A 27020-nucleotide genomic window follows, 5' to 3' on the forward strand; every position below is an offset into this window, starting at 1 on the left:
AAAAAAATATTGAAGATAAAAAAAAAAAATTGTGAAGATTTTGCAAGAATCATATAAAATTTTGAGTGAAATACAATCAGCAAAATAACTCACAGTGCAGTTTCTATATAGATACAAAGAAAATCATAAAAGATCTTTTCAAAAGAAAAAAAACTTTAAATTATTTTGGGTTGAAATAAGAAATTTTGGTAAAAATGCCTTTGTTCGTGAAATTTCTATTTGCCACAACAATTTTACTCCTCGCCGGTCTTCAGTTCACAAAAGGGGAACGACTTTTAGTAATTCTACCAGTTCCCCTACGCGATCATCAAATCGTTTTTCGTCCCCTAATCGAATCGCTAGCAAAACGTGGTCACAATCTAACGATCGTCACAACCGATCCAGAGAATTTCGTTAATCTATCTGCGTCGAGTGGGGGTTCAATTACCCCCGAACAAATTGAATTGATCGATTTAAGTTTCGCACATCGTTTGAGTGTTTTAAATATGCTCAAGAATCAAGAGAACATGATGAGTGGATCAGAGATGTTACTGACTGTTTTCCATGTAATGCGGACTGTTGCTAATGAAGAATTGAAATCAGCTCAAATGCAAGGGCTTTTGGGTAATAATCATGCTGATGAAGAATATGGTGCAGTTTTGGTAGATTGGTCAGGACCAGCTTTAATGAATGCATTCGCGCATAAATTTCGGGCGCCACTTATTGGTATAACTCCAGGTGGTGCATATATTACGACACATGAAGTAATTGGAAATCCCAATCATCCGGTGGCGTTTCCAAGTGTATTTATGCCATTTAGTGAAGATCTGTCGTTGTTTCAACGAGTTGCCAGTACTATCTTCACATTGAAATCAAGGTAAGAATTTTTGAAGAAGATTTAAATTCATGCATACAAGATCGATTTCACTTATCATTTTCTCTCTCTTACCGCAAATTAAAATTTATAAATTTCGACCTTAATTCTTTTTTGATTTTATTTTGTTTTGTTGTGTTTTTTGGTTTTTATGACGTGAATTTGGAGTTTTTTTTTGTTCAGTTGTGAAATTTCACTTGACGCAAGTTTGCTTCCGTAGTTTTGTTGAATTTTTTTAAGTTGGATAAGTGAAATTGTTTTTACTTATCTGAATTTGGTTAAATAAACATTTGTTTGTGATTAAACATTTGTTCATTTCTGGTGCAAAAAAAAAGACAGATAAAAAGTATTTGTATTTATGAGTGTTGTTTTGTTTCTTTTTATGCGTGATCACATTTATTTTGATGGAAAAAAACTAGCAAATTTGTTAAATTTTTTTTTTTTTGGGGAATTGTTGATAACAGAATGAAATTTGAACTTAGTAAGTTGGTGACTTATGATTCATTGTGATATCTGATTGATTATAAAGATAAGGTTTGGAGTGGGTTTTTTATTTCATTGGAATTTTTTAGTTTCGGTAGACCAACAATAAATTTTGTCATAAACAAAAAAGATTAAATTTTCTAGACTTTCGAGCTATAAGAACCTCGAACCAAATTTATACTTATATAAAGATTTGAAACCCTTCTTTTGCTTTTTAACAAAACAATAAAATTGGGTCGATTAGTTTTTATTTGATTTTTTTTTTTTTTAGTGTATACTTAAAAGTTGTGTTATTGCCCTTTGGGATATCATAAATCACACCATCGATCGTGTCAAATTTACAAGACATATCTTGTCATATTAACAAGGTACTTAGAGCAAAGAAAATGTTCTTCTTAAATTTTTCTAAAATTATTATACGTAAAATTACGTTCTGGAACTGTATGAGTCTTTTTATCTATTTTAAATTTATCTTCTTAAAATAACAAAGATTTCTTATAGAAATAAATTGAGTCCGTTTAAACTCTTATAAAACCAAAGTGAACTTCATTTCATTTTAATAAGAAATTTCTTCTTAAAAAAAAATCTGCTAAAAATGATATGATTTCTAGTTGATTTTATGTGTATTCTTATTAAAATTAAAAGATTCACTTTAATTTAAAAGGATTATTTGTTTTTGACATTCGTTTAGTACCGTAGATGGTTTATTTCAAGATGGCAGTCTTCTTGTAAAAAAAATATTCTGAGATCTGTTTAATTTACCTAATACAGAATCCATTTGTTTTGTCGCATGGGTTTTTTCTCCGCGTACAAACCAGTAAAATCCATTTAACGAACCAAATTTTTACAAAAAAAAAATGGTTTTCTGTAAAGTTGGTTTACTGGAGATAATTTTTCGTTTGTAAGTAAAAAAAAAGGGTTGAATTGTCTTAGGACTCGAACCCCAGACCTCTGATGCAAATGCCCATCTTCTTTTAATGCAAGATCTTGATTCTTTGTCATTTTAGCATTATTTCAAGAAAGTTTTCGGAGAAAGATTAAACTATTGCGTCGAAAATGGGAACAACTTAAAAAAAAAACCTTAAGATTACACATACCAATTAGCGTTTTGTGACACTTACATTCGAGATAGAAATAAAAATACTATGTTTTAATCTCAACAATTAGATTAAAACATAGTACCTACATTTTCAGAAAAATAAGAAAATTCTTACAATTCTCCTTCTTTTTACACAAAAAAAAAATTAAATAAATAAATGAATAAAACGTTTTAATCTTGCATCTAAAATAAAAATTTCCAAACATTGAAAATTATGAAATTATTCAAAATTTAATTTTCGTTTTGTCTACGATTTTGTTTGATAAAACTGTATCAAATTTGAATCAAAAATATTAAAAATAAATTCTTACCGAATAGTCATTGTTTGGGTACATTTTTTTTTGTTTGTTTTGTTTTTTTTTTTTTTTTCAATTTCATTGTTTTAAAAACTCAAGTGCGAAACTCTTGTCTATCGTGTTTCTGATAGCAAATTTTAATTATTTTTTTTTGTGAAATCAAACGTCAGTCTTGAAAAAGAGTTGAAAGTCCAATTCTGGAATAATTCAGAAAATGATTAAGAGTAGCTACACTCAGAAAAATATTTAAAAAAATCATGCGTATACTTTTTTCTAGATGAAAATGCGAAATAAATTAAAGCGATTGACAAATTAATTTTAAAGAAATACAAAGCAATTTAAAAACTTAAAATCTAGGGAAAATAAAATTTAGAGTTATAAAAACATTTTTAGGATAGTAGGAAGTCATTATAGGAAAACTAATTAATTTCAGCAAAAAGTCTCATACCATCCTATTAGAGGTTAATTAAATATTACCTAAACTGTTCATAATCACTTGTTGCGTCTTGCGTGTGTCTATTAGTTTACCTCAGAGTTCACAAATGTTCTACACATTAGCAGGTAATAAAATAACTAGTAAAAAAAATCCTACTTCAACCTTCCTTTAATAACTAAGCTAATAAAGAAGTTAACATAAAAAGTTAACACCCGACAAATATAAAACTATAATAATTTCTTGTTTAACCATTCAACAATAAACTTGAACCCATTTAAAATGATGTAATTTTTGTGTGTTTCAATAAATTTTAATGATTTTTCCTCTTGGCTTGACACTCAGACATCACACACACACTTGTCAGTTGTCACCATCACATCGCATCGTTTTAATTTTTCATTTTTTTTATTCCCTTCAACCTTTCATAATAATAAATTAATATGCAATGGGTTTGTCAGTTAAATGCAATTAAGGGCTTTGATTTTCATTCACTCATATTATATCCTGACACTTGAGGTAAATATTTATATTTACATCATTAAGCTTGTTGTATATAAAAAAATATTTCATCTCTTGACAGAAATTAAATGCGGTGTAGAGTTGTTGGTGATTTAATTATACAATTCATTAAAAAAAAAAGAAAAATAAAAGTTCATGGAGACAAATTTACATTCAGAAGCGATTAATCTTGAATGAATTTTTTTACTTAATTCAAGTATTTAAAATATTAAAACTATAAAACGGAAAATTAATGAAAAATGTAATAATTTATTCCATGATTGGGCGCCAGTTATGAATGAAAACGAGATAAATGGGGTTTTTGAACTCGTAACTAATTGAAATCAGAAATTTCCGATGATAAAAATTGTTAATAGATCTTTTTTACTAAGCCACCAGAGGTTTTTAGAAGATACAAATCATATTTTCAATCGAATCGAAATCGTAAATACAGCTCATACTTTCCCAATTATCAAAAAAGTGGTTCAATTACTTCAAACAAAAATTAAATTAATTGCAAGAGCATCTTTAGTTTTTATTATCTCCCCTAAATAATTTTCGATTAAAAACCCGTGAAATTAAAGCTTGACAGATAAAACCACCTTCAAACTCGTTTTGGTTGAATGCAAAAGGTTAAAAGTAAACCCAGAGCCATTAACTTGCTATTAACAAGGTTCTACCGCTACCGGCCTAAATTAATTCTTAAAACTCATTCAATTGCATAAAAATAAACTACCACAAGGTAGATGGATATAACTCAAATCACTGACAATCTTATAGATACTTTAACAGTGTCAAAAAGATATTTTTATTTTTGTATTCATTTTATGAAATGTATGTATATTTTCTGTGTTTACTTATATTTTTTTGCAATAAAACTTGTTTATGAAAAATAAAAAAAATTCCCAACTCTGGGAGAAAAAAATAATATAAAAACAAAAAAATACTATCTCTTGAGTATTAGAGGTAAAGTCTTAAGATAGATTGTTATGCAAACAACACTTGCCTTTGCAGATACACAGGCGAATGTTACATAAAAATTGGTAAACAACTAAACAACTTATCTCTCAACACATGCGGCTTATAGCGATGCTTTTCATAGAAAAATGTTGTGTAGATAAAGATACTTTTGCGCGTAGGTTGAAAACAAGAGTATCTGTATCTATATGCCGATTGTCGACGACGACGTGTGTGTTTTTGTTTTGAAAACAAAAAATTATAGTAAATAACTTGTGAGATATTTTTCTTATTATGTATTTAGATTGTATGCATCATAGTTTTGTTTATCATTCATTCATTTGGGGGGCTCGACTTGTTTCCTTTGTTTTTTGTTGTTGTTGAATACGTTTTATTATTGACACGGATATTGTTTTTCACATGCGACTTATTATCGTGTGTTATTCATTAAAAAAAAAACTTTCAATAATAAGTTTACGATGAAATATCCTAACCAAAATATTTATTTTTGCCACACATTTCATTTGTTTTTGTTTTGATAAAATTTAACCTCGATATGTTGGATAACTAACTAACTATTCAGACTTCAAATAAATAACAAAAAGGGGGCAAACAAAAGAAATGTCTTGACAAAACACTTCAGTTATTTGGGAATTTTCCTTAACGTATAAATATATCTTCTTCTTCATATAGTTTCACTAAGCCAAAATTCGATACTTTCTTCGAATTTCTAAGGAGATGGTTAAGAAAATATTTAAGATACTTTTGAGGGTAAGAAAAGTTTGCCATTAAGAAGAAATAATGTTTAATGAACCAAATCATTGCCAATTCAAAATAAAGTTAATATATTTATCGTCTTTTATTGAACCCGAAAAACCAGAAAGTAAAGGTCATGGTCAGGAATTGTTATACGATTTAATTTTATTTGATTTGTGAATAAAGACAATCAGTGAGATTTATTGGAAATTTAAAGAAGGTACCTATAATATTTTAAGTACAGTGAGGTTCATTTTATAAATCAAGTTAATTTTGTATATAAAAATGTATGTATTGCAAGGTTTTAAATCGAAGTTTAGATTTTTTTTAGTCTTTGATAAACTTTGAATTGAAATAGTTTTAAAATTTCAAATTCCAAAAAAGTTTAAGAAATCCGAACGTATTGAAAAAGTTACGAAAATTTGTTCATGCCCATTAGGGTGTCCGTTATTTCCCAAAGTGATGTTTTCGGGGGAGACACCCCCTAGATCGAAAGCTTAGGGCCTAAATAAGGGGAATTTAGCAAAAAAAAAAATTTCGGAGGTCATTAACCCGTGCCTCTAGGGTCATACTTTCCCCATACAAATTTGTATGGGAAGTTTTTAACTCATACATAAAATTTTTTTTCTCTCGAGTTAAATCATATTTTTTTTAATGTTTGATAATTCTGGATGGAAAACAGTTACTTTAAAAGATCACATTCAAAATTTCCCGTTAAAAATTTTTTTTATATTTTATTTCGGTTTTTGAAATTATTAGCTGTTTTCGTAGTTTTTGCTTTCACCTATCACACAATTTTAAATGCAGTTTTATTGGTTTTTAATTCTTTTCAAATATTGCATTCAAAAATTTGTGAATAAATCAAAAATTTCAATTTTTGAAATTTTTTTTGGAAATTTTTGCCGTTTTTATACGTTTAAATTTATTTTTCTCGAACTACAAAAGATATGTTTACAATATTTTTATTGAATTTTGTTTAAAAAATATTCACCTAAAAAATTACATCAAAAAAGTTGCAAACAAGAAAGGGTAAAGTATTTAATAACATTTATTTATTATAAAAACGGCAAAAATTTCAAAAAAAAAATTTCAAAAAATTGACATTTTTGATTTATTCACAAATTTTTGAATGCAATATTTGAAAAGAATTAAAAACCAATAAAACTGCATTTAAAATTGTGTGATAGGTGAAAGCAAAAACTACGAAAACAGCTAATAATTTCAAAAACCGAAATAAAATATAAAAAAAATTTTTAACGGGAAATTTTGAATGTGATCTTTTAAAGTAACTGTTTTCCATCCAGAATTATCAAACATTAAAAAAAAATATGATTTAACTCGAGAGAAAAAAAATTTTATGTTATGTTAAAAATTTCCCATACAAATTTGTATGGGGAAAGTATGACCCTAGAGGCACGGGTTAATGACCTCCGAAAAAATTTTTTTTGCTAAATTCCCCTTATTTAGGCCCTAAGCTTTCGATCTAGGGGGTGTCTCCCCCGAAAACATCACTTTGGGAAATAACGGACACCCTAATGCCCATAAACATAATTTGTTTGAAAATGAATAATTTTCCAACTTCAAAATTTCGAACTTTCAATTATTTAGGGATTTGAATTTTTAAATTTTACATAGAAATTCAAAATAAATTTTTCTGAATGTTTTTGGAGTGCTGAACTCTAATCCGGAGTAAAAAAAGTTCTGTAAGCTTCCATTTTTGAAATATTACCGATATAAAATGAAGAAAAACCTTTTTTATAAAAATATCATTTCAAAAACGGAGGCTAGTAAAATTTTTTTGACTTCGTATTCGAAGTCCTGAAAACCTTCAGGAAAATATAAGTATTTTGGTTCTTCAATTTTGTTGACCAGTGTAATAGGTAGCTCATGAAATTTTGCTGTACATTATACACAAAAAGTTATTCCGAATAAAATTTCAGTTGAATATCTTCATATTTCTTTTCCACGCATTTTTGGCAATAATTATTATAATTATTATCTACATACATTTCCTTCGCCAGAAAAAAAAAACCTTTCATCTATTTTATTTTTGGTTTTTATTTTTTGGTTCTTATGACAAATAAAACGTTATTCTTAAGATCTAAAACAACATGAATCATTGGTTTTTGGGCCTAAAAGAATTAAGAACAGCCTTTAAATTTTTTAATGCACCCTGCTAATTTTTTCCACTACAAAATAAAACACCCTTTTATTCATGTTATCTCTATGATCACTAAATATTCTTGGTTACAATTTAAAACGTAACATTATTGCTAGATTTCAATAGGGTGTCTTATTTTTGCAATAATTCCACATATTCTGTTCCCCTAAAAAATTTCCTTTCACCTGAAAGAGCTACAGACTTCAATTCGAAATTCCCAATCGGAAAGACAATATTTTTAATAAAGTTCGTTAAAGTACTCAAGTAGCACAAAAGTCTAAAATACACCAAAATATTTGGTGTATTTTTTGCACTTTCGTGATATACATTTTGAATATAAAAAATACACCATTTTCTCGTATATAATAAACTCCGGTGGTTAAAAAAATATACCTATTTTGGTGTATAAATGGCGCTAGTGATATATTAAATGATCTGGTTTTGGTGAAAATTATCCCTTTGAAATTGAAAAATACACAATAAATCTACGGATAAAATACACCATTTAAATTATTCTGATTTAAAATTTGAACCAAAGTTTATTTTTTACCTCAAACAGTTTGATGAATTCTAATTCACACCATTTCTTATGAAATAAATGAAAATGAATTTGTATTCACTTTCATAATATTGCCATAAGAAACTAATGGTTATATATGAATTTGTTTTCCTAATTTAAAAATGAAACACATTCTGTCTACTTATTTTACATACTACCCCCTCTAAATTTCGAGCGCCTCAAAAATGCCATTGAATTAATGATTTTTTTGTTATATTTTAAAAATCAGTTTTTCAAAAATTATATTTTTTTTGTTGTTTTTACATTTTTTAGAAGAGTTCTTTTATAATATTATATACCGCATTGAAAAAACCAAATTGCGGGATAATTAGGTCGATAAATATACTATTATAGAAAACTAATTAATTGCTGTCTGCTTTTTTTAAATGGCGGCCATTGAAATATATGTCGTCTCCCACTTATGCCTTCTGGTGAATTTTATGTCCAAAGGGTGTGCTTTCTACACCAAAGAGAGTGTACAAAATGTACCGTTTTGGTTGATTTCAGAATCGAATAATTTTATACACAATTAATGGTATATTATAAAAACAACTGAATATCGGTGTATTTTTTGCACGGAATCTTAAAAAAATGTTGAAATTTTTTACAGAAAAGACAGTGGTATAATTTTTATACCACTAATTTTGAGAAATACACCATATTTTTTCAATTTCCTCAATTTTACACCAAAATTAATGAATTTACACCAATTTATACACCAGTGTGCTACTTGAGTAGCATTTATAATATTTGTTTATTTTAGATTTTCGGTTTAAAAAAAAAAAAAGCTTTTACATAAAATATTTTTTTTTAAACGGCTTATATTCTTGTTTTTGTGGTAAATGAAACATTTTTACCACTTTCTTTTTGGGTGCTATTTTTCTTCTTTCTCACATACACAATTTACATACTCAAAAAAAATACCCTTTGACCAAAAATATTTTTAGGGATTTTATGAATTTAACAAGATCTAACAAAAAAAGCTACATTATAATTTCTCTAAAGCCTATGCTATATTACTTTCCATCCGGTGTATAGTGTATATAAGAAGCCTTAAGGAAGCCTTAACGAAGCTACAAATTTGATAGATTTTTTTTTTTTTCAAAAGTTGTAAAACCATAAATTTTTTCTATAAACCCACTAACCGAAGTTTATCCGAATTTTGGTTTTACAACATAAAATGTGTAATTCTTCTTGTAGCAATCAAATAAAACAGCAAGAGGTAGGTCTTTAGACCCTCCTTTTCAAATTAATGTAGGTGTATCATAAATTGCAGCAAAAACTTTTCTTTACAAAATTTACTGAGGAAAACAGCAAACATTAAATAGTTTAAAAGTTGATTGGTAGTCCCCTTTTAATTGTAAACAAGGTAGTACTTAAAGCTACTGAACAATAACTTTTCACTGCCTTATCAATTACCCAGAAGGAGTTTAATTTCTAAATTATCAAAGCCAAGTAGTCTTTTTATCAACCTTAATTGCGACCGGCTTTTACAAAATAACCTTATAAAAGTTATCTTATAACTCTTTGAAGTTCCAATTTAACCTTAATTCATTGAATTTTACACCATTTATACCATAATTCCCCATCCATTCATTGCTTCTGCATACGTATCTCAATCAATAAACACTCTTCCTATCTAAGTCGAGTCATTCATTGAAAACTTCTAAACTAGTCACGATGTCATCATCATACACACATCGTATCAAAGCTTCTAAATAAACTTATTCATTCTAACGAACTTCACAAGTGTACTCTTATCGTCATCGCATTCGATGGGTTTTTTTGCAACTTTGAAATTTTTCTTTTTTTGCAGAACAAAAAAAATCTAAATCGGAGGAAAATCCCATCAATCAAACGCTTTTCACTTTACATATTCACCTTCAAATCGATTTGCTATCAATTCATCTCTCACAAAATTTATTTTTTTTTTCTCTATTTTCTCTTCTTTACCCTCTCTCTCTAAATCCCCTCGTACATTTCACTCTCTTTACAGATATCTCTACTTCAATGAAGAGCTACCCAAACAAGATGAAATTGTAAAAAATTTCTTCGGTCCTGGCACACCGTCCATTTGGGAAATTGAATCGAATGCAGATCTACTTTTGGTGAATTGCTACCAGGCTTTGGGTAATGCCCGGCCAGTTGGTCCAACAACTATTCACATGGGTGGCATTCATGCCATCATTGAGGACAAATCGCTGCCGTGGCATTTGCAACATTTCCTCCAGAGTCAAGCAAATATAAATACAAATGGTGGGAGTACTGGTTCCGGTGCTCAAGGGACGAATGCTGGCGGAAATAACATGGTGGCATACATTAATCTTGGAGCTATGCTTACACGTGCGTTTGTGGAGACGCACCGGATGGAAAAGCTCGTCAAAATACTGGAAAAATCTAGCTTTGATGTTGTGCTTAATACGAATGGTATTGATGATGGCTACGCATTTAATACGACGACAAAGATGTATCTTGGGTCAGATTTTGAACAGGAAAGTCTGTTAGGTAAGTTGACGGAGGGGGGGAATAATTTTTTTTTTGATATAATTTGTGTGAGGGAAACATTTTTGGGACGTAATCAATCAAGGGGAAGATTTATGAAGGTCGGAAATAGGTTTGAAAGATTGAAGATTAAAGCTTAGGCCATGACAAATAATAAGAAAATATACCAACCTACCCTAACCAGGGTGAATATAGGCATATTAGGAGCTATTCAGGGACACACCAAAGTCTAATGGACTTTTGACACGAACTTGTACATATTTTGTAAGGATATATTGACGACTTGCTCTCTGAACCCAATAAAGTAAAACCCACTTTTTTTTGTGATATCTCATGGCTCGTTAGGCTTAATTGTAAGTTCCCCCACACAATATATATTTTTTTCAGCTTGAAAGGAAGTTTGAAAAGATATCACAATGCAACAGGTCTTATTTGGCGAACTGGAAAAGAATTAATTCGTCAACTGGAAGAGCATTAGCATTTTGTGTGAGTAATGCGATAGCTCATAAAGTTTTCTGGAAAAAAAAAGTCCTTAATGAGGGGATATGACTTTATGAGTATCATCCCCCTAACATTTTTTTCGTACTGTTAATGAAATGAAAGTAAGCCCTCCATTAACACAGTTGACGGGGATTTTTTTTTTACTTGTCATTTTATTCCCTAAACGTATGTTAAAAATTGTGACAGTGGATTTTTAAACTAGGAGTTCTGTTGTTTGTTATTTTTTTTTTTTTTTGCAAGATGTTGACAGTGATTTATGTTTAAATAAATTGCACGACTGGGGTCGCACGTACTTGCTCTTATGCTTAAAGTAACTATAATGTTAAAGCTTTTTATTCAAGAAATTTAAAATTCGATATTTTGAAGAAATTTCATAAGTAGTATAAAAAAATTAAATCTGTTTTTATAATTAATAAAACTCCGTTTTAAAATATCTTAAAAAAAAAAAAAACAAATATGCCATTTTATTTCTCGTATAAAAAGGTATTTTTAGAAAAAAAATTTTGAAAATTGTAGGAGCCGTTTTTTAAAAAAATAATTTTTTATATGTAAAATTTTTTAACATTTTTCAAAAAAAAAGTTGGTATGCCATTTTGAAGAAATAATTAATTTACACATAAAAACTAAATTTCAAAATTTTTCATTGATCCGTTTTCAAAAAATTGATTTTTCAAAAAAAAATTTTGAAATATTTTTTAAAAAACCAAAAATGCGTTTTTTGAAAATTTTCTAAAATTTTAATATTATCGTTACTTACACACTTTTGTATAAAAATTTTCATTTAAATCGGGTTAATTTTGTACGAGATATTCAGAAACGAAAAAAACCGTTCTATGATAGGTACCGTTAATAACGGTACAAAAAATATTTTTTTTATTTAAAAAGTTGGCCCTTACGTGTAGTATTACACACAAAAATTTTAATCAAAATCGTTAGAGCCGTTTTTGAAAAAAATTAACTTTTCTATTTCCGTTATATGGCAGGTACCGTTAGTTTTGGTCATAAAAAAAAATTTTCAGTTTTCCCTCTAGGGAATCACCAAAAACTGCTAACTACCAAGTTTGAAGAAAATCACTTCACTCGTTTAGGCTGCAGCTCCAGATAGAGACAGACGGACAGACAGACATACAGACAGAATTGCCGGACCCACTTTTTTGGCATTCTCCATCATCGTAATGTCATGTAAAATTGTTATCTCGAGTTCGATTTTTTTTACGAATCCTAAACTTGCCCTATAGTACCTATATCGCAAGTAAAAAATTATACGTGGAAGTGTGTCGGGAATATCTTGGTAAACATCAGTTTTAGGGAAAAATCTTTCATGATCAATTTTCTAGCTTGAAAAATTTTATGTAATCTTTCTTCTTCTTCTTGAAGATAATTCGTTATAAAAATCAAAAAAATAATTTTTTTTGTTCCATGAAAATTTTAAAAACATAGGGTATTAGTTTTTATTTTTTTTCCGAACAGATTTAAAAAAAATTTCAAAATCTTTCATTCATTCTGTAGATCAAAAAATTTTCCACAAACAGAAACAGATCTGTATTTTCTATGGGCTACCATCTTGGAAATAGACGAAGACAAAGATGCATGAATTTCAATTTTGCGAGAAATTCAAATAATTTTCTTTTTCAACGTAATTATCTTCTAAACTATCACTCCCTCGAAAAAAGTCTCTGAATCATTTTTGCCCAAAAAAACCTTGACTATAATTGTTTATCCTATATATTAACGTACGAGAGATATTTTTGGAATAATGATCTTTAAGTCACTGTGTGAATTCTATCAGATGCATATTAGGGCACAGATTTATCATTTAACGTCAATTCGGGTTAAATCTTCTTTTTCATAATCGCAGCTTAAAATTATTTTTGCATTATCTACGTCAATATATGTATGAGAATATTTGTGTTCAATATTAAACACTATATTTTTATATAGTATATATAGGTTTTTATGGTTTTCACTGTCAGACTGATAACAATTCAAGGTTTTTGGTGATAAAACCATAGCGATAAATATTTTTTACTTCCTTGTTTGAACAAAAAAAAAAAATTACTGGGAGCACATAATAAGTTAGTTTATTAAATTTTAAAATGAAAATTATGCAATTTACGTGAGAGAGTTTAAAATATGACAAAATTGAACTTTTAATAACCCTAAACTACTAGTTTTTGCTATCACTAAACATAAACAATGGAAACGTGTGCTGTTAATAAGAGTATAAATACAATTTATTAGATAAGAAAAGTTTTTAATCTTCTAGGTAATTTAATACAAAGTAGTGTGTTTATTGTGCAATAAGGTATTAAAATAGAATTTTGTTTTTATGACGTATGACACTTAGGCCATTTACTTCAAGCATATGATATTAGTAGCCCCTTTCGAAAGACAAATTTTTATTAATTGGTCAGTAAATGACAAACGAAACAAAAAAAATATACATGTTTCTTACAATTATTACAGTTTTAAAGTTGAATCTAAGATGGTCACTGTGGCGTATACGTAACATTATTTTCTGTTTTTTTTTTCATTTAAAGAAGTGTTTTGTCACAACAGGTTCTTCATAGTCATAAAAAATCAATGATTTAATGCTAAACTACAACTAATTCTTTTAATATTTAATCCAAAATATATATTTATTCCGTAGTATTTTGATTTTTCCCAATCCGAGGTCTCAAGTTGGTATTTTTTCATATAGCCACCAAGATTTTTAAATATCATTAATTTCTATTTTCAATATTGACCGAAAAACAATGCATTTATTTTTTTTTTTAACGACGGCACCAAAAAAAAAAAAAAATTCCACCCACAATACCAAAAAGTTAATTTGAAGATGGTTTAATAAGTGCCATGTTGTGCAGGAAATATGTACATTTTGCGGTTAGAAGGCAGCTATTGAATCAATGAAGACGTATTTTTAAAAGTTCGATTTTCAAATCTTGTTGTCCTTTTGATAAAATTAAAGCAAAAATTAAAATCTTTATAATATGACAAAACACTCTATATAATGATTCTTCTCGCCGCACATAGGAGTGTTGTCATCAAAAACTTGGCCATAATTATTTTTTGTGGTTTTTGTTATTATTTCTGTTTGAAATGAGTAATCCTACAAGAAAATACAATATAAACCTAGTTTTTGTTATTTTTATTTTTTTACCAAAAACTAAAAAAATTTATTAATGGCCTGCACTCCGCCTGTCGTCATTATTTTTCTCAATTTTTTTTTCCTCATGCCTAATACGCAATTCTCAGTTTCTTTTCTCTCTTCCCCAACCTTAATTATGATCACCCAAAATAAAATACACTAATAACATCAGTAAATTTAGTTTAAAAATAAAAAAACGTTGCATAAAGTAAGGAGTATTTTCTATCAGAAAGTGAAAAACTTGACCCTCGATTCTCTAAAGAGCACCTAAGAGCACCCAATTTGTGTTGCATTGTGTTAAAGAATATATAAACTAACTCATAAGTTTTAATTCATCGCAGAATAATGGGGTATACTAAAACAAAATCATTAAAGTTCAAATAATAACTTACCAAAAATATCAAGTTTGTAGATACTAGTTCTAAGCCTGAATTAAAATAAAAAAAACCATCTAACATTTTCAAAACTTTATTAATATCGTTAATAAATAACTGAAGAAGAATTCTCCATTTTTAGATTTCTTTCACAACACTTCGATATCGCATATAGAATAACACTTACCAAAATACTTCGCATTCAAATAAAAATGAGGTGGATGTAACAGTTAACTTTGAACTCAATTTTTAACAAGACACGATCGAAAAACAAAATAATGAGTGCAGCATATTGACACATGTTTATTTTGCACCCACTTTGCCAAACTTTTTGGTGTCAATTTTGATTTTCAGAAAATTGACTTATGGCCAGGTTTTTACTGCAAGTACTCCTACCGAATTTCACACAATTTTCTTTACTATCAGATAATTTGTTACATTTTCTTTCTTAAAGTCTTTTAACGTTTTTCATAAAGAATTTACTAATTAATTATTTTTTATTTAATCTGTTTCATAAGAGTAACTAAATTGTGAGTTAGAATTTCTCACAAATGCATAAATTGTGTTAAAAATTAGTGACATAATAATGTTGTTTGTTCTTTTCGTAATAACTTTATTTACAAAACGCATTTGCCTGCGTTTTAATATGCAAATCAACAGACACACGTGTTTCTATTTTCTGCATCACAAACAAAATATAAATAATAATATTTTTCATTTCAAAACAATGCTAAGTAAAAAAAAAAACGCATAATTGTACCCCAAGGACATATTCAAGTAAGTTTAGATAGATTAAAATAATTACATAGGAATAATAAATATAAAAGTAAAAAGTAAAAATATTTTAATAAAAACAAAAAACAATAACAAAAATAATAGATATTATCGAGTAAACAAAAACAGGAAGAGATTGGTGGCGCTGCTTAAACATGGCGACTTCATGTCTGTGTAAACAAAACCAAAACAAAATAAAAATTGCATTTTATTTATTCATTTCTGTTTGTGATGAATGCATAATTAGAAATTGTTGCATTTAAAATTTGCATAACAGAGAACATTTTTTTTTTTAGTTTTTATAAAAAAAAACAAAAATTGGAGCTGCATAAAATCTGAGAGTAAATAAAATTAATATTAAAATAATGAAAAAAATATAAAAAAAATAATAACGAATATGCAATTCGAGTTTGAAAATAATTCGTTTAGCGTTTTTTTTTTTTAAGAATGCACTTGTTGCTCTTTAAACATCTTTCAGCCAAAATATTTGTTTACTGTTATTTTTTTACTCATTAAAAAATCCAAATAGTGAAGAAATTAATATAATTTATGTGTTAAATTATCAATGGAACTCGTTTGGATTTTTCTATAGAAAAAAAAAAATATCACGCATACGCCATAGTGAACAATTCTGCTAGAAAATTTTATATTTTTGCTTGACATTTTTGCATTATGTAAAAACTACTACAAAAGTCATACTTTTGCTTTGTCTTAATAACTCTTTGATGTACAAAAAATTAAATGGCATACTTTGTTTGAAGGTAAAACCATTTAAAAGAATGTTTTTTTTTTAACTTTATATCAAATTTTTGTAATTTTTAAATTTCTTACGTGCGACCCAGTGATTGTGCATTTTATTTGGAAAGCGATTAGTTTTTACCAGAGATCAGAAATAAATCTCAACCTTTTGAAAGGTTCCTTAATAACTCTTATTTATCGCCATTTTCAATAAAGGTCATAAAATAACCTTTATTTTTAAAAAAAGAAAAATTTCGGTCAAAAACCCGGTCAAAATTCCGAGAAAATCGTGTTTGAAAGTTGGGGTAAAATTTTTTTTCGAAAAATCCCCGAATCTTTGAACGCTCCTGGAAGCTAAACCGCTTGAGAGCAATTTTTTAAAGTGATGCCAAATGATAGCTTGTGTCATGGGCCTACGCTTTGCAAATTGTCAGATTTTTAAAAAATCTTCTTCCATGTTAAACCGTTATTTTTTCAGAATCGGTCTTAACTTTTTTTTACCTTTAAGTTCTCCCGGTTTGAGAACGCGTGCACCTACAGGGATGGGAGTTGTACCCAAATGCAGGTTAGAGTCCCCGCTATCTTTTGGCATCAAACATTTTTTTTTTCATTTTTTTTTTTTTTCAATATTCCGAGATATAGCCGTTTGAAGTTGGGCAATTCGAAATTGCATTGGTTATGCTTGTCGTCCCAGCGGACCTCCAATGAAATTTTGTTTTCCAAAATTTTAGCAATCGTTTAAATTTTGTAATTCTGTCTAAAAGCTTAAGTTTTTTTGCTAGAGCAATGTTCAGTTCATATTGCTTTGGTACTAGCCTTTCTACTCAAACTATAGCTAAACATTTTGCTTTAAAAAGACACTAGATGTGACAACTACGTTACGGGTGTGACATTTTTTTTTACATTATAGTAATTTTATGAACCAGTACTTAGAATTCAATTTAAACAATAAAAAAGTGAAGTGTTCCCTTAAAAAATAATATGTACAATTGATTGAAAATAAAATTTAATTTCAGAGTGACTGTAAATACACGATTTTTGAATAAGTACTGAATGTCTACAAAGAAGAAAATGTTCATCTCTTCCACTATGAGAAACAAAAAAGAATTAAATACTTTAAAAAATAGTTTAAAGTGTGTTACGGGTGTGACAATAAAAATGTTGCGGGTGTGACAAAAATGTTACGGGTGTGACATTTTATACTATTGATTTGAAATTTTCATATTAAGTAAAAACTAAAAAAAAAAAAACACTACAAAGTCATATTTTCGCTTGCTTGTTTTGAGGGGTTAGTTAAAATGGACTGTGTTGAACTTTAACCTCAAGAATTTGTTTGTTTTCTTAAAAAAATTGATTTAAGACTCATAGATCTTTCTGTGTGTTCTTGAATCTCTTTCACCTACTTATCACTTAAAGTCTATATGTCTACGAAATTTAACCTTATGACTCCAACTGTATTTAAATTTTCGTTCTTTAGGTTTTCAAGTTTATAATCTAATCTCAATTCAGTTCAATGCTCTTGTCTACAATTTATTGTAATTTTAATAAACCTGCTATTTACAAATATTATGTTGCTCTACTGTATAATAATCATGAGCCAGCAATAAATAACCACACACCGCCATCCGCCACCATCAATATGACAAAAATGTACTTGAACTTGTCTTCTTTAGTTCAGTTCGTTTGGTTTATTTGTAAACTAACACGCTCGAGGATACTACTCGACTAAGGGAATTTCCGAGCTGTCAATTATTTGATGGTAAAGGTGCTGACAAAAAAACAGAAACAAAAACCTCATTTGTGGAATGAAAATTGAAATAAAAAACATTCCACCTCTTTCATCAACCCAACATCAAGCGGCACCGTTCTTATAGCTATTTATAGTTCTGCAGTTCGTTTAACTTGAACTACAAAAAAATAAGCTCACTGATTCGCTAAGTGGAGATGATGGTGATGATTTGTTGTTGCTAGGGGTGTGTTCGCTTACACAATACTCGTGTACCTACTCTCTTCTCTACATAAAAATATGAAACAAAAGTTAAACGAAACAAATCTCTTCTGCATTGACGTAAATACTCTACAACTGACTAACTGAGGAGAATACTCTGGAATACTGACTGAGTAAAGTGAGTGACTGACTGCCAAGCTATTGTCCAATATGAATTTGTTTCAATTAGATTTTATGAAAAGAAAACTCGTCATCATGAAAGAAACTACTTAGCTTTGTTCCCAGCTCTATCAATAGGCATTGAGTGGTTTTTCTTTCTTTCATTCTTTTCTATTTAGATACACTTGTGTCGAAGTATAGTAGAGGTACACCATGTTTTCTCGGTTCTGTGTCCATCAAAAGAATTGTTGTATAATGACATATACCGCATATATGACAGACGGTATGAGCACGGGCGTACCATACAGAGTTTTGAATATGAGTACTTTATTATTATTATTTTGTTTAGAAATAGTTTTTTTTGTTTGGGGAGAATGAGGATTGCAAAACGTGCGTGTTTAACTGTCACAATTCTATTTTGTAGCAAAAAATTAGGTTGCCGCGCGACAGTGTGAAATTAATGACATTTGAGTAGGTAGTTTTTGTTGTTGTTGTTGTTGTATTCTTGGGAATAGCTGTCATCATTGTTCCACCTTTTATCTTGTTATCTATTCTTTAAGCCTAATGTCTACTATTTTTTATTCAATTTCCATTGTGTTTGAAGCTTAATAAAATGATGTACTTGAGTATGTAGGAAGTCGCGACAAGAACTCGTTGAGGCCTTTCAACCTTAACCGATTATAATCTAGGTATATATAAATTATAGCTTAGTGAAGACTTAAAATAATATATTTCCAATTTGAAATAGCAATCAGTATTTGTTACCAGTTTAAAATATTGTCAAAACATAACTGGCAAGGGAGAATCATTAATTTGCAAATCAAATTCACCCTTTTTCAAAACAAATTCACCTTTTTGCACATCAAATTCACCTTTTGAAAATCAAATGCTTCAGCATATGAATTTACTGTATAATTACAAATATAGAACCAAATGCTCTATTTTTACTTGCGATTGTAGGTACTATATATCAAGTTACGCATTCGTACAAAAAAAAAAAAAGTTGAGATAACATTTTTCCATGACATTACGATGGTAGAGAATGCCAAAAAAATGGGTCCCGAAGTCCGTCTGTCAGTCTGTCTGTATAAGGAGCTACAGCCTAAACGTATGAACCGATTAATGTCAAACTTGGTATGTAGCGTTATTTGGCGACTCTCCAGAGGGGTTTTTTTAATTAATTTTTTTGGACCAAAAATAACGGAACTTGTTGCGTATACCAATTTTAGTAAAATTGAAATATCTCGAAAACGGCTCCAACGATTTTGTTTAAAAAATTCAAATGTTAGTTTAAAGCTAAGGTCTATCTTCTAACGAAATAGCATACCAATTTTATTTTTAAACATTTTTTCCAAAAAATTATTTATAAAAAAATTTTTAAAAAACGGCTCTAACGATTTTGAATTTTTTTTTTTTTCTAAAAATGCATCTTAACATATCAATCAAAACTGCATGCTTGTTTTGGAGGGAAAATTGATTTCAGATTTTATTTTATTAAAAAAAAAAAACGAATTTTATTTTTTTTTCCAAATTTCTATATAAAAAGTTTTAAAAATTTAAGCACTTTAACTCTTAGGTTAGGCGCACACATGCGATTTTCAGTCATTCCTACTAAAAAATCGCGCGACTATTTTTTAATGCAAGAAAAAACATTATGTTTGGTCGAAAAAAATTTGATCGTTTTTCGATACAAAAAAAAATGCATCGTCTCAAGATCAAAAGAGCCACTGTTCAAATCTAATGGTCAAATGACCGCAAAGAAAACAATCACGAAATCCGTTCGTAATGAAAAATTTCATACAAATGGTATCTACGATCGGATTTTATGATAAGGTGAATTCATGAAACGGTGTAAGCTCTGGTAAAAGTGGTAAAGTGATAAATGTGTCAAAATTTGTGAAGGGTTTGACAGCTTGTTTACCAGATTAGAAATAGAAATAGATTCTCTGCAATGTGTATGTTTGTATCTTATTTTATTCCCCACGAGTACCATTATTTCACCAAAGCATTGAATACTCATTCTATAGTACTGGGTAAATTTCTGAGGGTCTTCTCTTAAATTCTTATGAATTTTATGGAATTGTCCTTTTAAATTTCCTATCGTTTATAAAAAAAGAGCCACTATACAACACTTTCTAGTAATAACGAAGAAAAAATAACAAAAATAATAAAAAAAATATCCATTATTGTACTTAAAACAATTGTTCCGAGTGTCGCACGTGCGGGCAGGTGCATTATATTCTGCATAATATATCCTTATGTGCAGCAAAAAAAAAATCGCGAAAAACAGAACCGGATCCATTTTTTTAAACTTTGCGATTTTAAAATCGCAAGTCTGTGCGCTCTCATTTAAAATAATGTGTTTCATTTCTTGCGCCTAAAAAATCGAGTGGTTGAAAATCGCATTTGTGCGCATGTTTTGGCCTCTTTGCGACTGCTACTTTTTAGTCGTTTTCGGTTTAGTCGCAAGTGTGTGCACAACTATACTGGTCCATTTGTTCCATTTTAATTTGCGACAATTGCGTCGCCAAAAAACTGGGACAATTTTCAATTTTTTAATCGCGGCTATTTTTTAGAAGCATGTGTGTTAACCGGCATTGAAATACATGTGATCCATTTTTGCGACTTAATAATCGTGCGACTAAAATCGCATGTGTGCTCCTAGCCTAAGAGCAAGTTCGTGCAACCCAGTCGTGCATTTTCTTTTCTTTTCCAAGCCTGAAGACCCCAATCTTGGTAATCTGATGAATAAAAATAAAGATATAAGTTGTCTTTTAAGCAGTTAGAGTCAGTTGGGGTAAGTGCGCGCACTTTTCACTTTAAGGCGAAATTGTGAAGATTCTGTAAGAGATATCAGTATCATTTTTTTTTTTTTAGATTTGATAAACCTATACTTTGGGAACAAGAAAACACAGAAAAAAACTTTTTTTTTTTAAATATTTCATATGATTAAAAACAAAAACCAAATGAAGTCGAAGTGGCGCACTCTTTCACCAAAGTCAGGGTAAAATCGCGCAAATTCTTGGGTAAGAGCGCGCACATAATTTTAATAGGAATCTTGACAGTTTACGACAACTAAATGTCTAAAAACTCAATGTTATACTTAGTTAAACAAAACTTTATTTCAAAACTTTCAAGTTTTCACTAAAATGAATGAAAATGTTTACGAAAAAACAAATTAAGTTCAAATACAAAAACTTAAACTTTATTTTATAAAACAAAACAAACAAAAAAATATTTCGAATTAAACTAGAAGATTACGGCCTTTCTTTTTTCGAATTCATGAATAACAGCCTTCGTTTTTTCAAAATTCAAGTTTTAAATGTTTCTGTCCTGTTGAAAAAAGAAAAGTTTAATATGGGGAGAAGTGCGCGTTCTTACCCATAAAGGTACTTTTTTTTCTATTTACCAAATTTATAATAAAATACAACAAAATCTAACAAATTTTTGACTTTAATCAAATATAAATATGCACAATTCCAAAATATGTACTACTCTCGGTATATAATGCTCACACGCCGACGCTACACACTTTTCCCGCACAACTTTTTTTTTTTTGTTTTGAGCCCTGTTTTTTCCTCCCGCTTTTAAAATAAAATGGAGCTGAGCACACAATCGCGAAGGTCATCACTTATTGACGTCTTACTAAGCGCTGATTTCCTCATTTTTTGTTTTAGTTTTTTTTTTTGGCCACAACTCGAGAAATAAGCACTGCGCGCTCTTACCCACTGAGCGATCTTACCCCAAATGACTCTATGTGTTGAAGGCTTTTCTGTTTATCTTCTTCAAAAGAAGTTGATTTTCAAAGGTGAATTTGATTTGCAAAAGAGTGAATTTGGTTTGCAAATGAATGAATTTAATGTACAGAATGGCAACGAAGAGATGGCTTAGTTTATTTTCAGTTGCGTGAAATTTCATTTATCTACTCTTTATATAGAAAAGTCTTGAAAAAGTGTCATTGAAAGTATTGAAAAATAAATAGTTTAGTTCCGCTCCTGGGTTTCTTCCATTTTTAATTCAACTTTCTTGATGAGTATTTCCTAATTTTCTTTCTTATTTTTTTTTTTGCAGCTCATGAAAATGTAAAACTTTTCATAACACCAGGTGGTCAGCGGGACATTGAAGATGCCATCCATCATAAAGTACCAATTCTAGGAATTTCCTTCTCCAGCAGCTTGGAACATTATCTATTACAAATTGTTAAACATGATGCTGGTTTGGTGTCAAACTTTGATATGGAATCATCAGCAGAATTGTTGGCAAAAATTGAAGCATTTGCTATTACACAAAGGTAAGTCTATATGATTTAAGCTTTTATATGAATAATTTTACTATGTTAATTAATTAAAATGATTCAGTAGTAGTCTATCAAATGTCACAATGTATTGACGTATAAATTGATAAATTGAGTGATTGTCATTGTTATTTTATTCTATTTTCTGATAAATTCTGAATAAAATTGTTATATAAAACATTTGTAGTTTGTACAAACATAGAATAGAAAAAGAGAGATAGTTTTTTTTTTCTAATGAACATTGTGGAATTGCGTGATTCTAATGAATTAGTGTGCTTTGTGGGCAATTTATAGGAATTTTATTTGCAAATGATTTAAATGCAAATCAAAATATAAACTTAACTTTGACACATTGTCTGTCTCTGTTATTGAGGTGATCGACGTTTCTTTTTTTCTATTTTTAGAATTTTCTTTCTGTTCTGTTTATTTGATAGTTTTTTTTCGAACTACACGTTGTTTTTACGTAAGCAAATAAAAGTGATAGGAATTTCCTTATTTGCATGTGCCAAACAAATTTTTGTTTATTTTTTTTTATTGTAAATTGCAATGTAAACTAAATAAATACTATCAAGTCTTAAGGATCTAAGTTCAAGAGCAACGCGGCTATGACAGTAGCTGTGTTAATATTGATTCACTGATATCAGAGCTGATAAATATATATATTGCTGATTCAATGTTAATAAAACAAATGCAATTGAGATAAGATTAATTTTTTATTAATGACATGAATTCGTATACAATATTAATTAAAGGCCTTGTGGAAGATGCAGCTTGTAGAATTGTATATTGAAATCTATAGCAATTTATAAAATTAATTTAAATATTAATATTGAGAAATTGATTTTGACTAGTTAAGAAAATTTAAATTAAAAGCAAAAATATCAACTCAAAAAAATGCATTTGAAAAAAAAAAAAAAAATATTTTGCATTAAAAAAATTAACTGCAAATAAAAATTTGTATGCATTGAAAAAAATAAAATCCACTGCCCACTGTTATAGCTTTTTATGAACAAAATAGGCAAAAATTAAAATTTTATTTTTTTAAGGAATTTCATAAGTAGGTACCTATTGGTAAAAATGTAAAATATGTTTTTATTACTAAATAAATATCGTTTTAAATGATTTTAACCATAACCAGAAATATGCTATTTGAGTTTTTGTATAAAAAGGAAATTTTAGAAGAAAAAAAAAAATAAAAATACAAAATTTCTTACATTTAAAAAAAAAAGTTAGCATGCCATTTTTAAGAAAATATTAATCAACACTAAAAACCAAAATTTTGGAAAAATTCAATATTTTCTAAAAATGTGTTATTTGAAAAGGACCCCGCACATTTTGTATGGGAAGTGGCCCTCGGTGAAATTGTCTGAAATTTTAGTATGTATGTTGTTCTTGATCAAAAGTTGATATGGACAGAAAGTCGAAAAATGGACAGTTTGGAAAATAACGGTTTTTTTTCCGATGACTATCTCAAACCTTTTAAAAGGGATAGTAACTCTCTATATTGTGTTTTGGGCTATTTTTTAGTGGAGTCCATAGGTTTTTAGGGTCGCTGAAACTGAATTAAAAGTCCATTTCGGCCTATCACGTCAGGTTTTCGAGATAACCTCAAAAAATGTTACAGCCTCAAAATTTTTTTTGTTTGATCTGGGAGTGAGACTATGTTTATTATATGTTTTTCGGGTCGCTGAAACCAGATTCAAAGTCTATTTTGCCCTATCACCTCAGGTTTTCGAGATAACCTCAAAAAAGATGTTCGTTACTTTTTTGATGTTATCTCGAAAACCTGACGTGATATCGCAAAATAAGCTTCGAATCTGGTTTTAGCGACCCAAAAAACATATATTAAGCACTGTCGCACTCCCAGATCAAAACAAAATTTTTTTTTGAGGCTGTAACATTTTTTGAGGTTATATTGAAAACCTGACGTGATAGGTCGAAATGGACTTCAGATTCGGTTTCAGCAACCTTCGAAACCTATGGATTCCACTAAAAAATAGCCCAAAACACAATATAGAGAGTTACGATCCCTTTTAAAAGGTTTGAGATCATCGGAAAAAACCACTATTTTAAAAACTGTCCATTTTTCGACTTTTTGTTTACATCAACTTTTGACCAAGAACTTCAAGAGAACAACATACTAAAATTTCAGACAATTTCACCAAAGGCCACTTCCCATACAAAATGTGCGGGGTCCTTTTATAAATTTTGAAAAAAACATTTACCGGAACGCTGCACAAAAATCGTTAGAGCAGTTTTTGAATAATATTATTTTTTCTATTTCCGTAAGATTTCGCCCTCAACAAATTTTCAATTTGTCCTCCAGTGAATCACTCAAAACTATTAACTACCAAGTCTGAAAAAAATTACTCCTGCTGGACCCACTTTGGTATTCTTCATTGTTGTATTGAGTTCGATTTTTTTACGAATCCTAAAATTGCCCTATATTTCCTATAACTCAAGTTAAAATTCAAAAAAGTGTTGGGCTCTGTCACGCTATTTTGTGCATGCAGCTTGCGTTTATCTATTTATAAGATTTTATCATTTCAAAAATATAAAACTTGGATACAACTTGTTCAAACCCATTTCAAGGCCTAATTTTGTTAACCTTTCTCGCTTATGGTCTTAAATATAATCACATCCTGCATGAAATATTAATAATTCAACTATGTATTTAAAATGTCTGAGATTATTTAGAAATGCTGCTAATTCGTTTCAATATTTGAAACCGAAACCGACGAAAGAAAATTTCAATAAAAAAAAAAGTTACGCATACACCATGGTTACCCATTTATTCCTGTTAATGATGAAAACTCTAAATTATAACCAAAATGATCCTAAACAAAATACAATAATAAACACTTTTATTCACTGTTTCTGCAAGTACCTTCTTATTACAACTTTGTCTCACTCTATTTTAAAGCTCGCAAGTAAACAATAAAACACATTCAACTGTCTGCGTCTATTTTTGTTTATTCATTAAAAATTTATAAAAAACAGGAAAATAAGAAAAAAAAAACACCTCTTTGTTCCAAATTTTGCAGAAAGGCAAATTTATTATTTGACATTTAAACAAAAAAACCATTATAACAGGTGGTTGCAAAAGTTTGTACAAACAAAGTAGGCAGACAACGAAAAATAAAAACTGAACAAAATTTAGGTAAATTATGAAAAATGAATAAACAAAATATAAACAAAAATAATAAAAGTGTAGAAACAAATTAGAAAACTTTAAAAACTCTTAACTTTAAATTTTTAAGTAAAAAAAAAATAATTTAAAATAGACTTCCCATGACAAAAACATTAACTATCTTCAAATCTTCTTTTATTTTTTTATTTTCAGATATCAAAAGAATATAAATAAACTCAATAAAATCCTTACCGATGAACCAATGCGTCCAGTGGAACGTGGTATCTGGTGGATTGAATATGTTCTACGAAATGGTGGAACTCAACATTTACGTCATTCATGGGTAAAGCTTTCATGGGTGCAGTATTTGCTATTGGATGTTGTCTTAGCTATATCGCTGACAACTTTAGCATTTGTCTTTGCTGTTGTTTGGACGTGTATACGAATTCGCCGTTATTCGAAAAGTTTACCATTTGAAAAAGTGACGCGCCGAACTAAAGCGAAAATGATGTAAAAAGTTGAAGAACATAACCGGAAATCGACGCCATGTTGTGAAAAAATAAACATATTTAAATATTTAAAATATTTTTGTTCAAACTATTTTAACTGATGATGCTTATAAAGCAAAGACAGTTTGTTATTATTATTTAAGTAATATTTGAAGTTGTTAATTTATAAAAAAATTAAGAAACAGGATGATTGTCGAAGGATATTTTTTTGATGTATAGATAAATTTTAAGAGTGATAACAGAACTGATAAATAATTGTTTGTAAATACATATAAAGTTTTATATATTTAAGAAAATTATATTTAAAATAAATAAAATTGAATGATTAGAAGATAGCTTCAAGATATTTTCACACCTGGTACCAAAAATTTACTAAGGCCAACTGTATCATTTAAAACGTCAAAACAAGATTAATAAAGGTCAACTGTTTACGTTATTTGGTCACTGATAGAAAATTGTAAATCAAGTTCTAACGTTTAAACGGTCACTATGGCGTATGCGTAACATTTTGTTTTTATTGAATAAATTTGTACATCGCTGACCTTAATGAAATCAGTTGATTTTTCGGTGCAATTTGGTTGCTAAAATAGATATTAAATATTTTAAATATGATTAAATATAATTAATATTAAATATTTTAAAATTTATAATTTTGTTACATTGTAAATGTGATAATAATGCCATGATTTTTGTTTTCCGTAGATTTAAGAGTGATAAATAAGCAATGACGTACCAAATACAATTTTAATTTTTAAGATACAAATGTTTGACTTAGTTTTAAGACAAAAATACAACAAAAACAAAAATCCTATACGAATTTAATAATAAAATTATGAATTGTTATT

At 28.8% G+C, this 27020-nt stretch overlaps 1 protein-coding gene across 1 annotated transcript; it reads left to right on the forward strand.

Annotated features, from left to right (window-relative positions):
- Positions 1-26192, forward strand: LOC129918468 (UDP-glucosyltransferase 2-like). The gene is made up of 4 exons (XM_055999052.1): positions 1-856; positions 10095-10603; positions 22314-22533; positions 25880-26192. The coding sequence occupies exons 1-4, from the start codon at positions 195-197 to the stop codon at positions 26178-26180; spliced, it is 1692 nt and encodes a 563-aa protein (XP_055855027.1). The 5' UTR covers positions 1-194; the 3' UTR covers positions 26181-26192.
- Positions 26193-27020: the final 828 nt, after the last annotated feature.

This window comes from Episyrphus balteatus, chromosome 4 (assembly GCF_945859705.1).
Source record: "Episyrphus balteatus chromosome 4, idEpiBalt1.1, whole genome shotgun sequence".
In the NCBI taxonomy this organism is placed as follows: domain Eukaryota; kingdom Metazoa; phylum Arthropoda; class Insecta; order Diptera; family Syrphidae; genus Episyrphus; species Episyrphus balteatus.

What these genes read in the sequence shown, in the direction of transcription:
- LOC129918468 (XM_055999052.1), top strand. Translation starts at nt 195, where the DNA reads ATGCCTTTGTTCGTGAAATTTCTATTTGCCACAACAATTTTACTCCTC. An exon ending in ATCTTCACATTGAAATCAAG is followed by an intron (nt 857 to 10,094) that starts GTAAGAATTTTT and finishes CTCTCTTTACAG; the next exon opens with ATATCTCTACTTCAATGAAG. An exon ending in GCATTTGCTATTACACAAAG is followed by an intron (nt 22,534 to 25,879) that starts GTAAGTCTATAT and finishes TTTTATTTTCAG; the next exon opens with ATATCAAAAGAATATAAATA.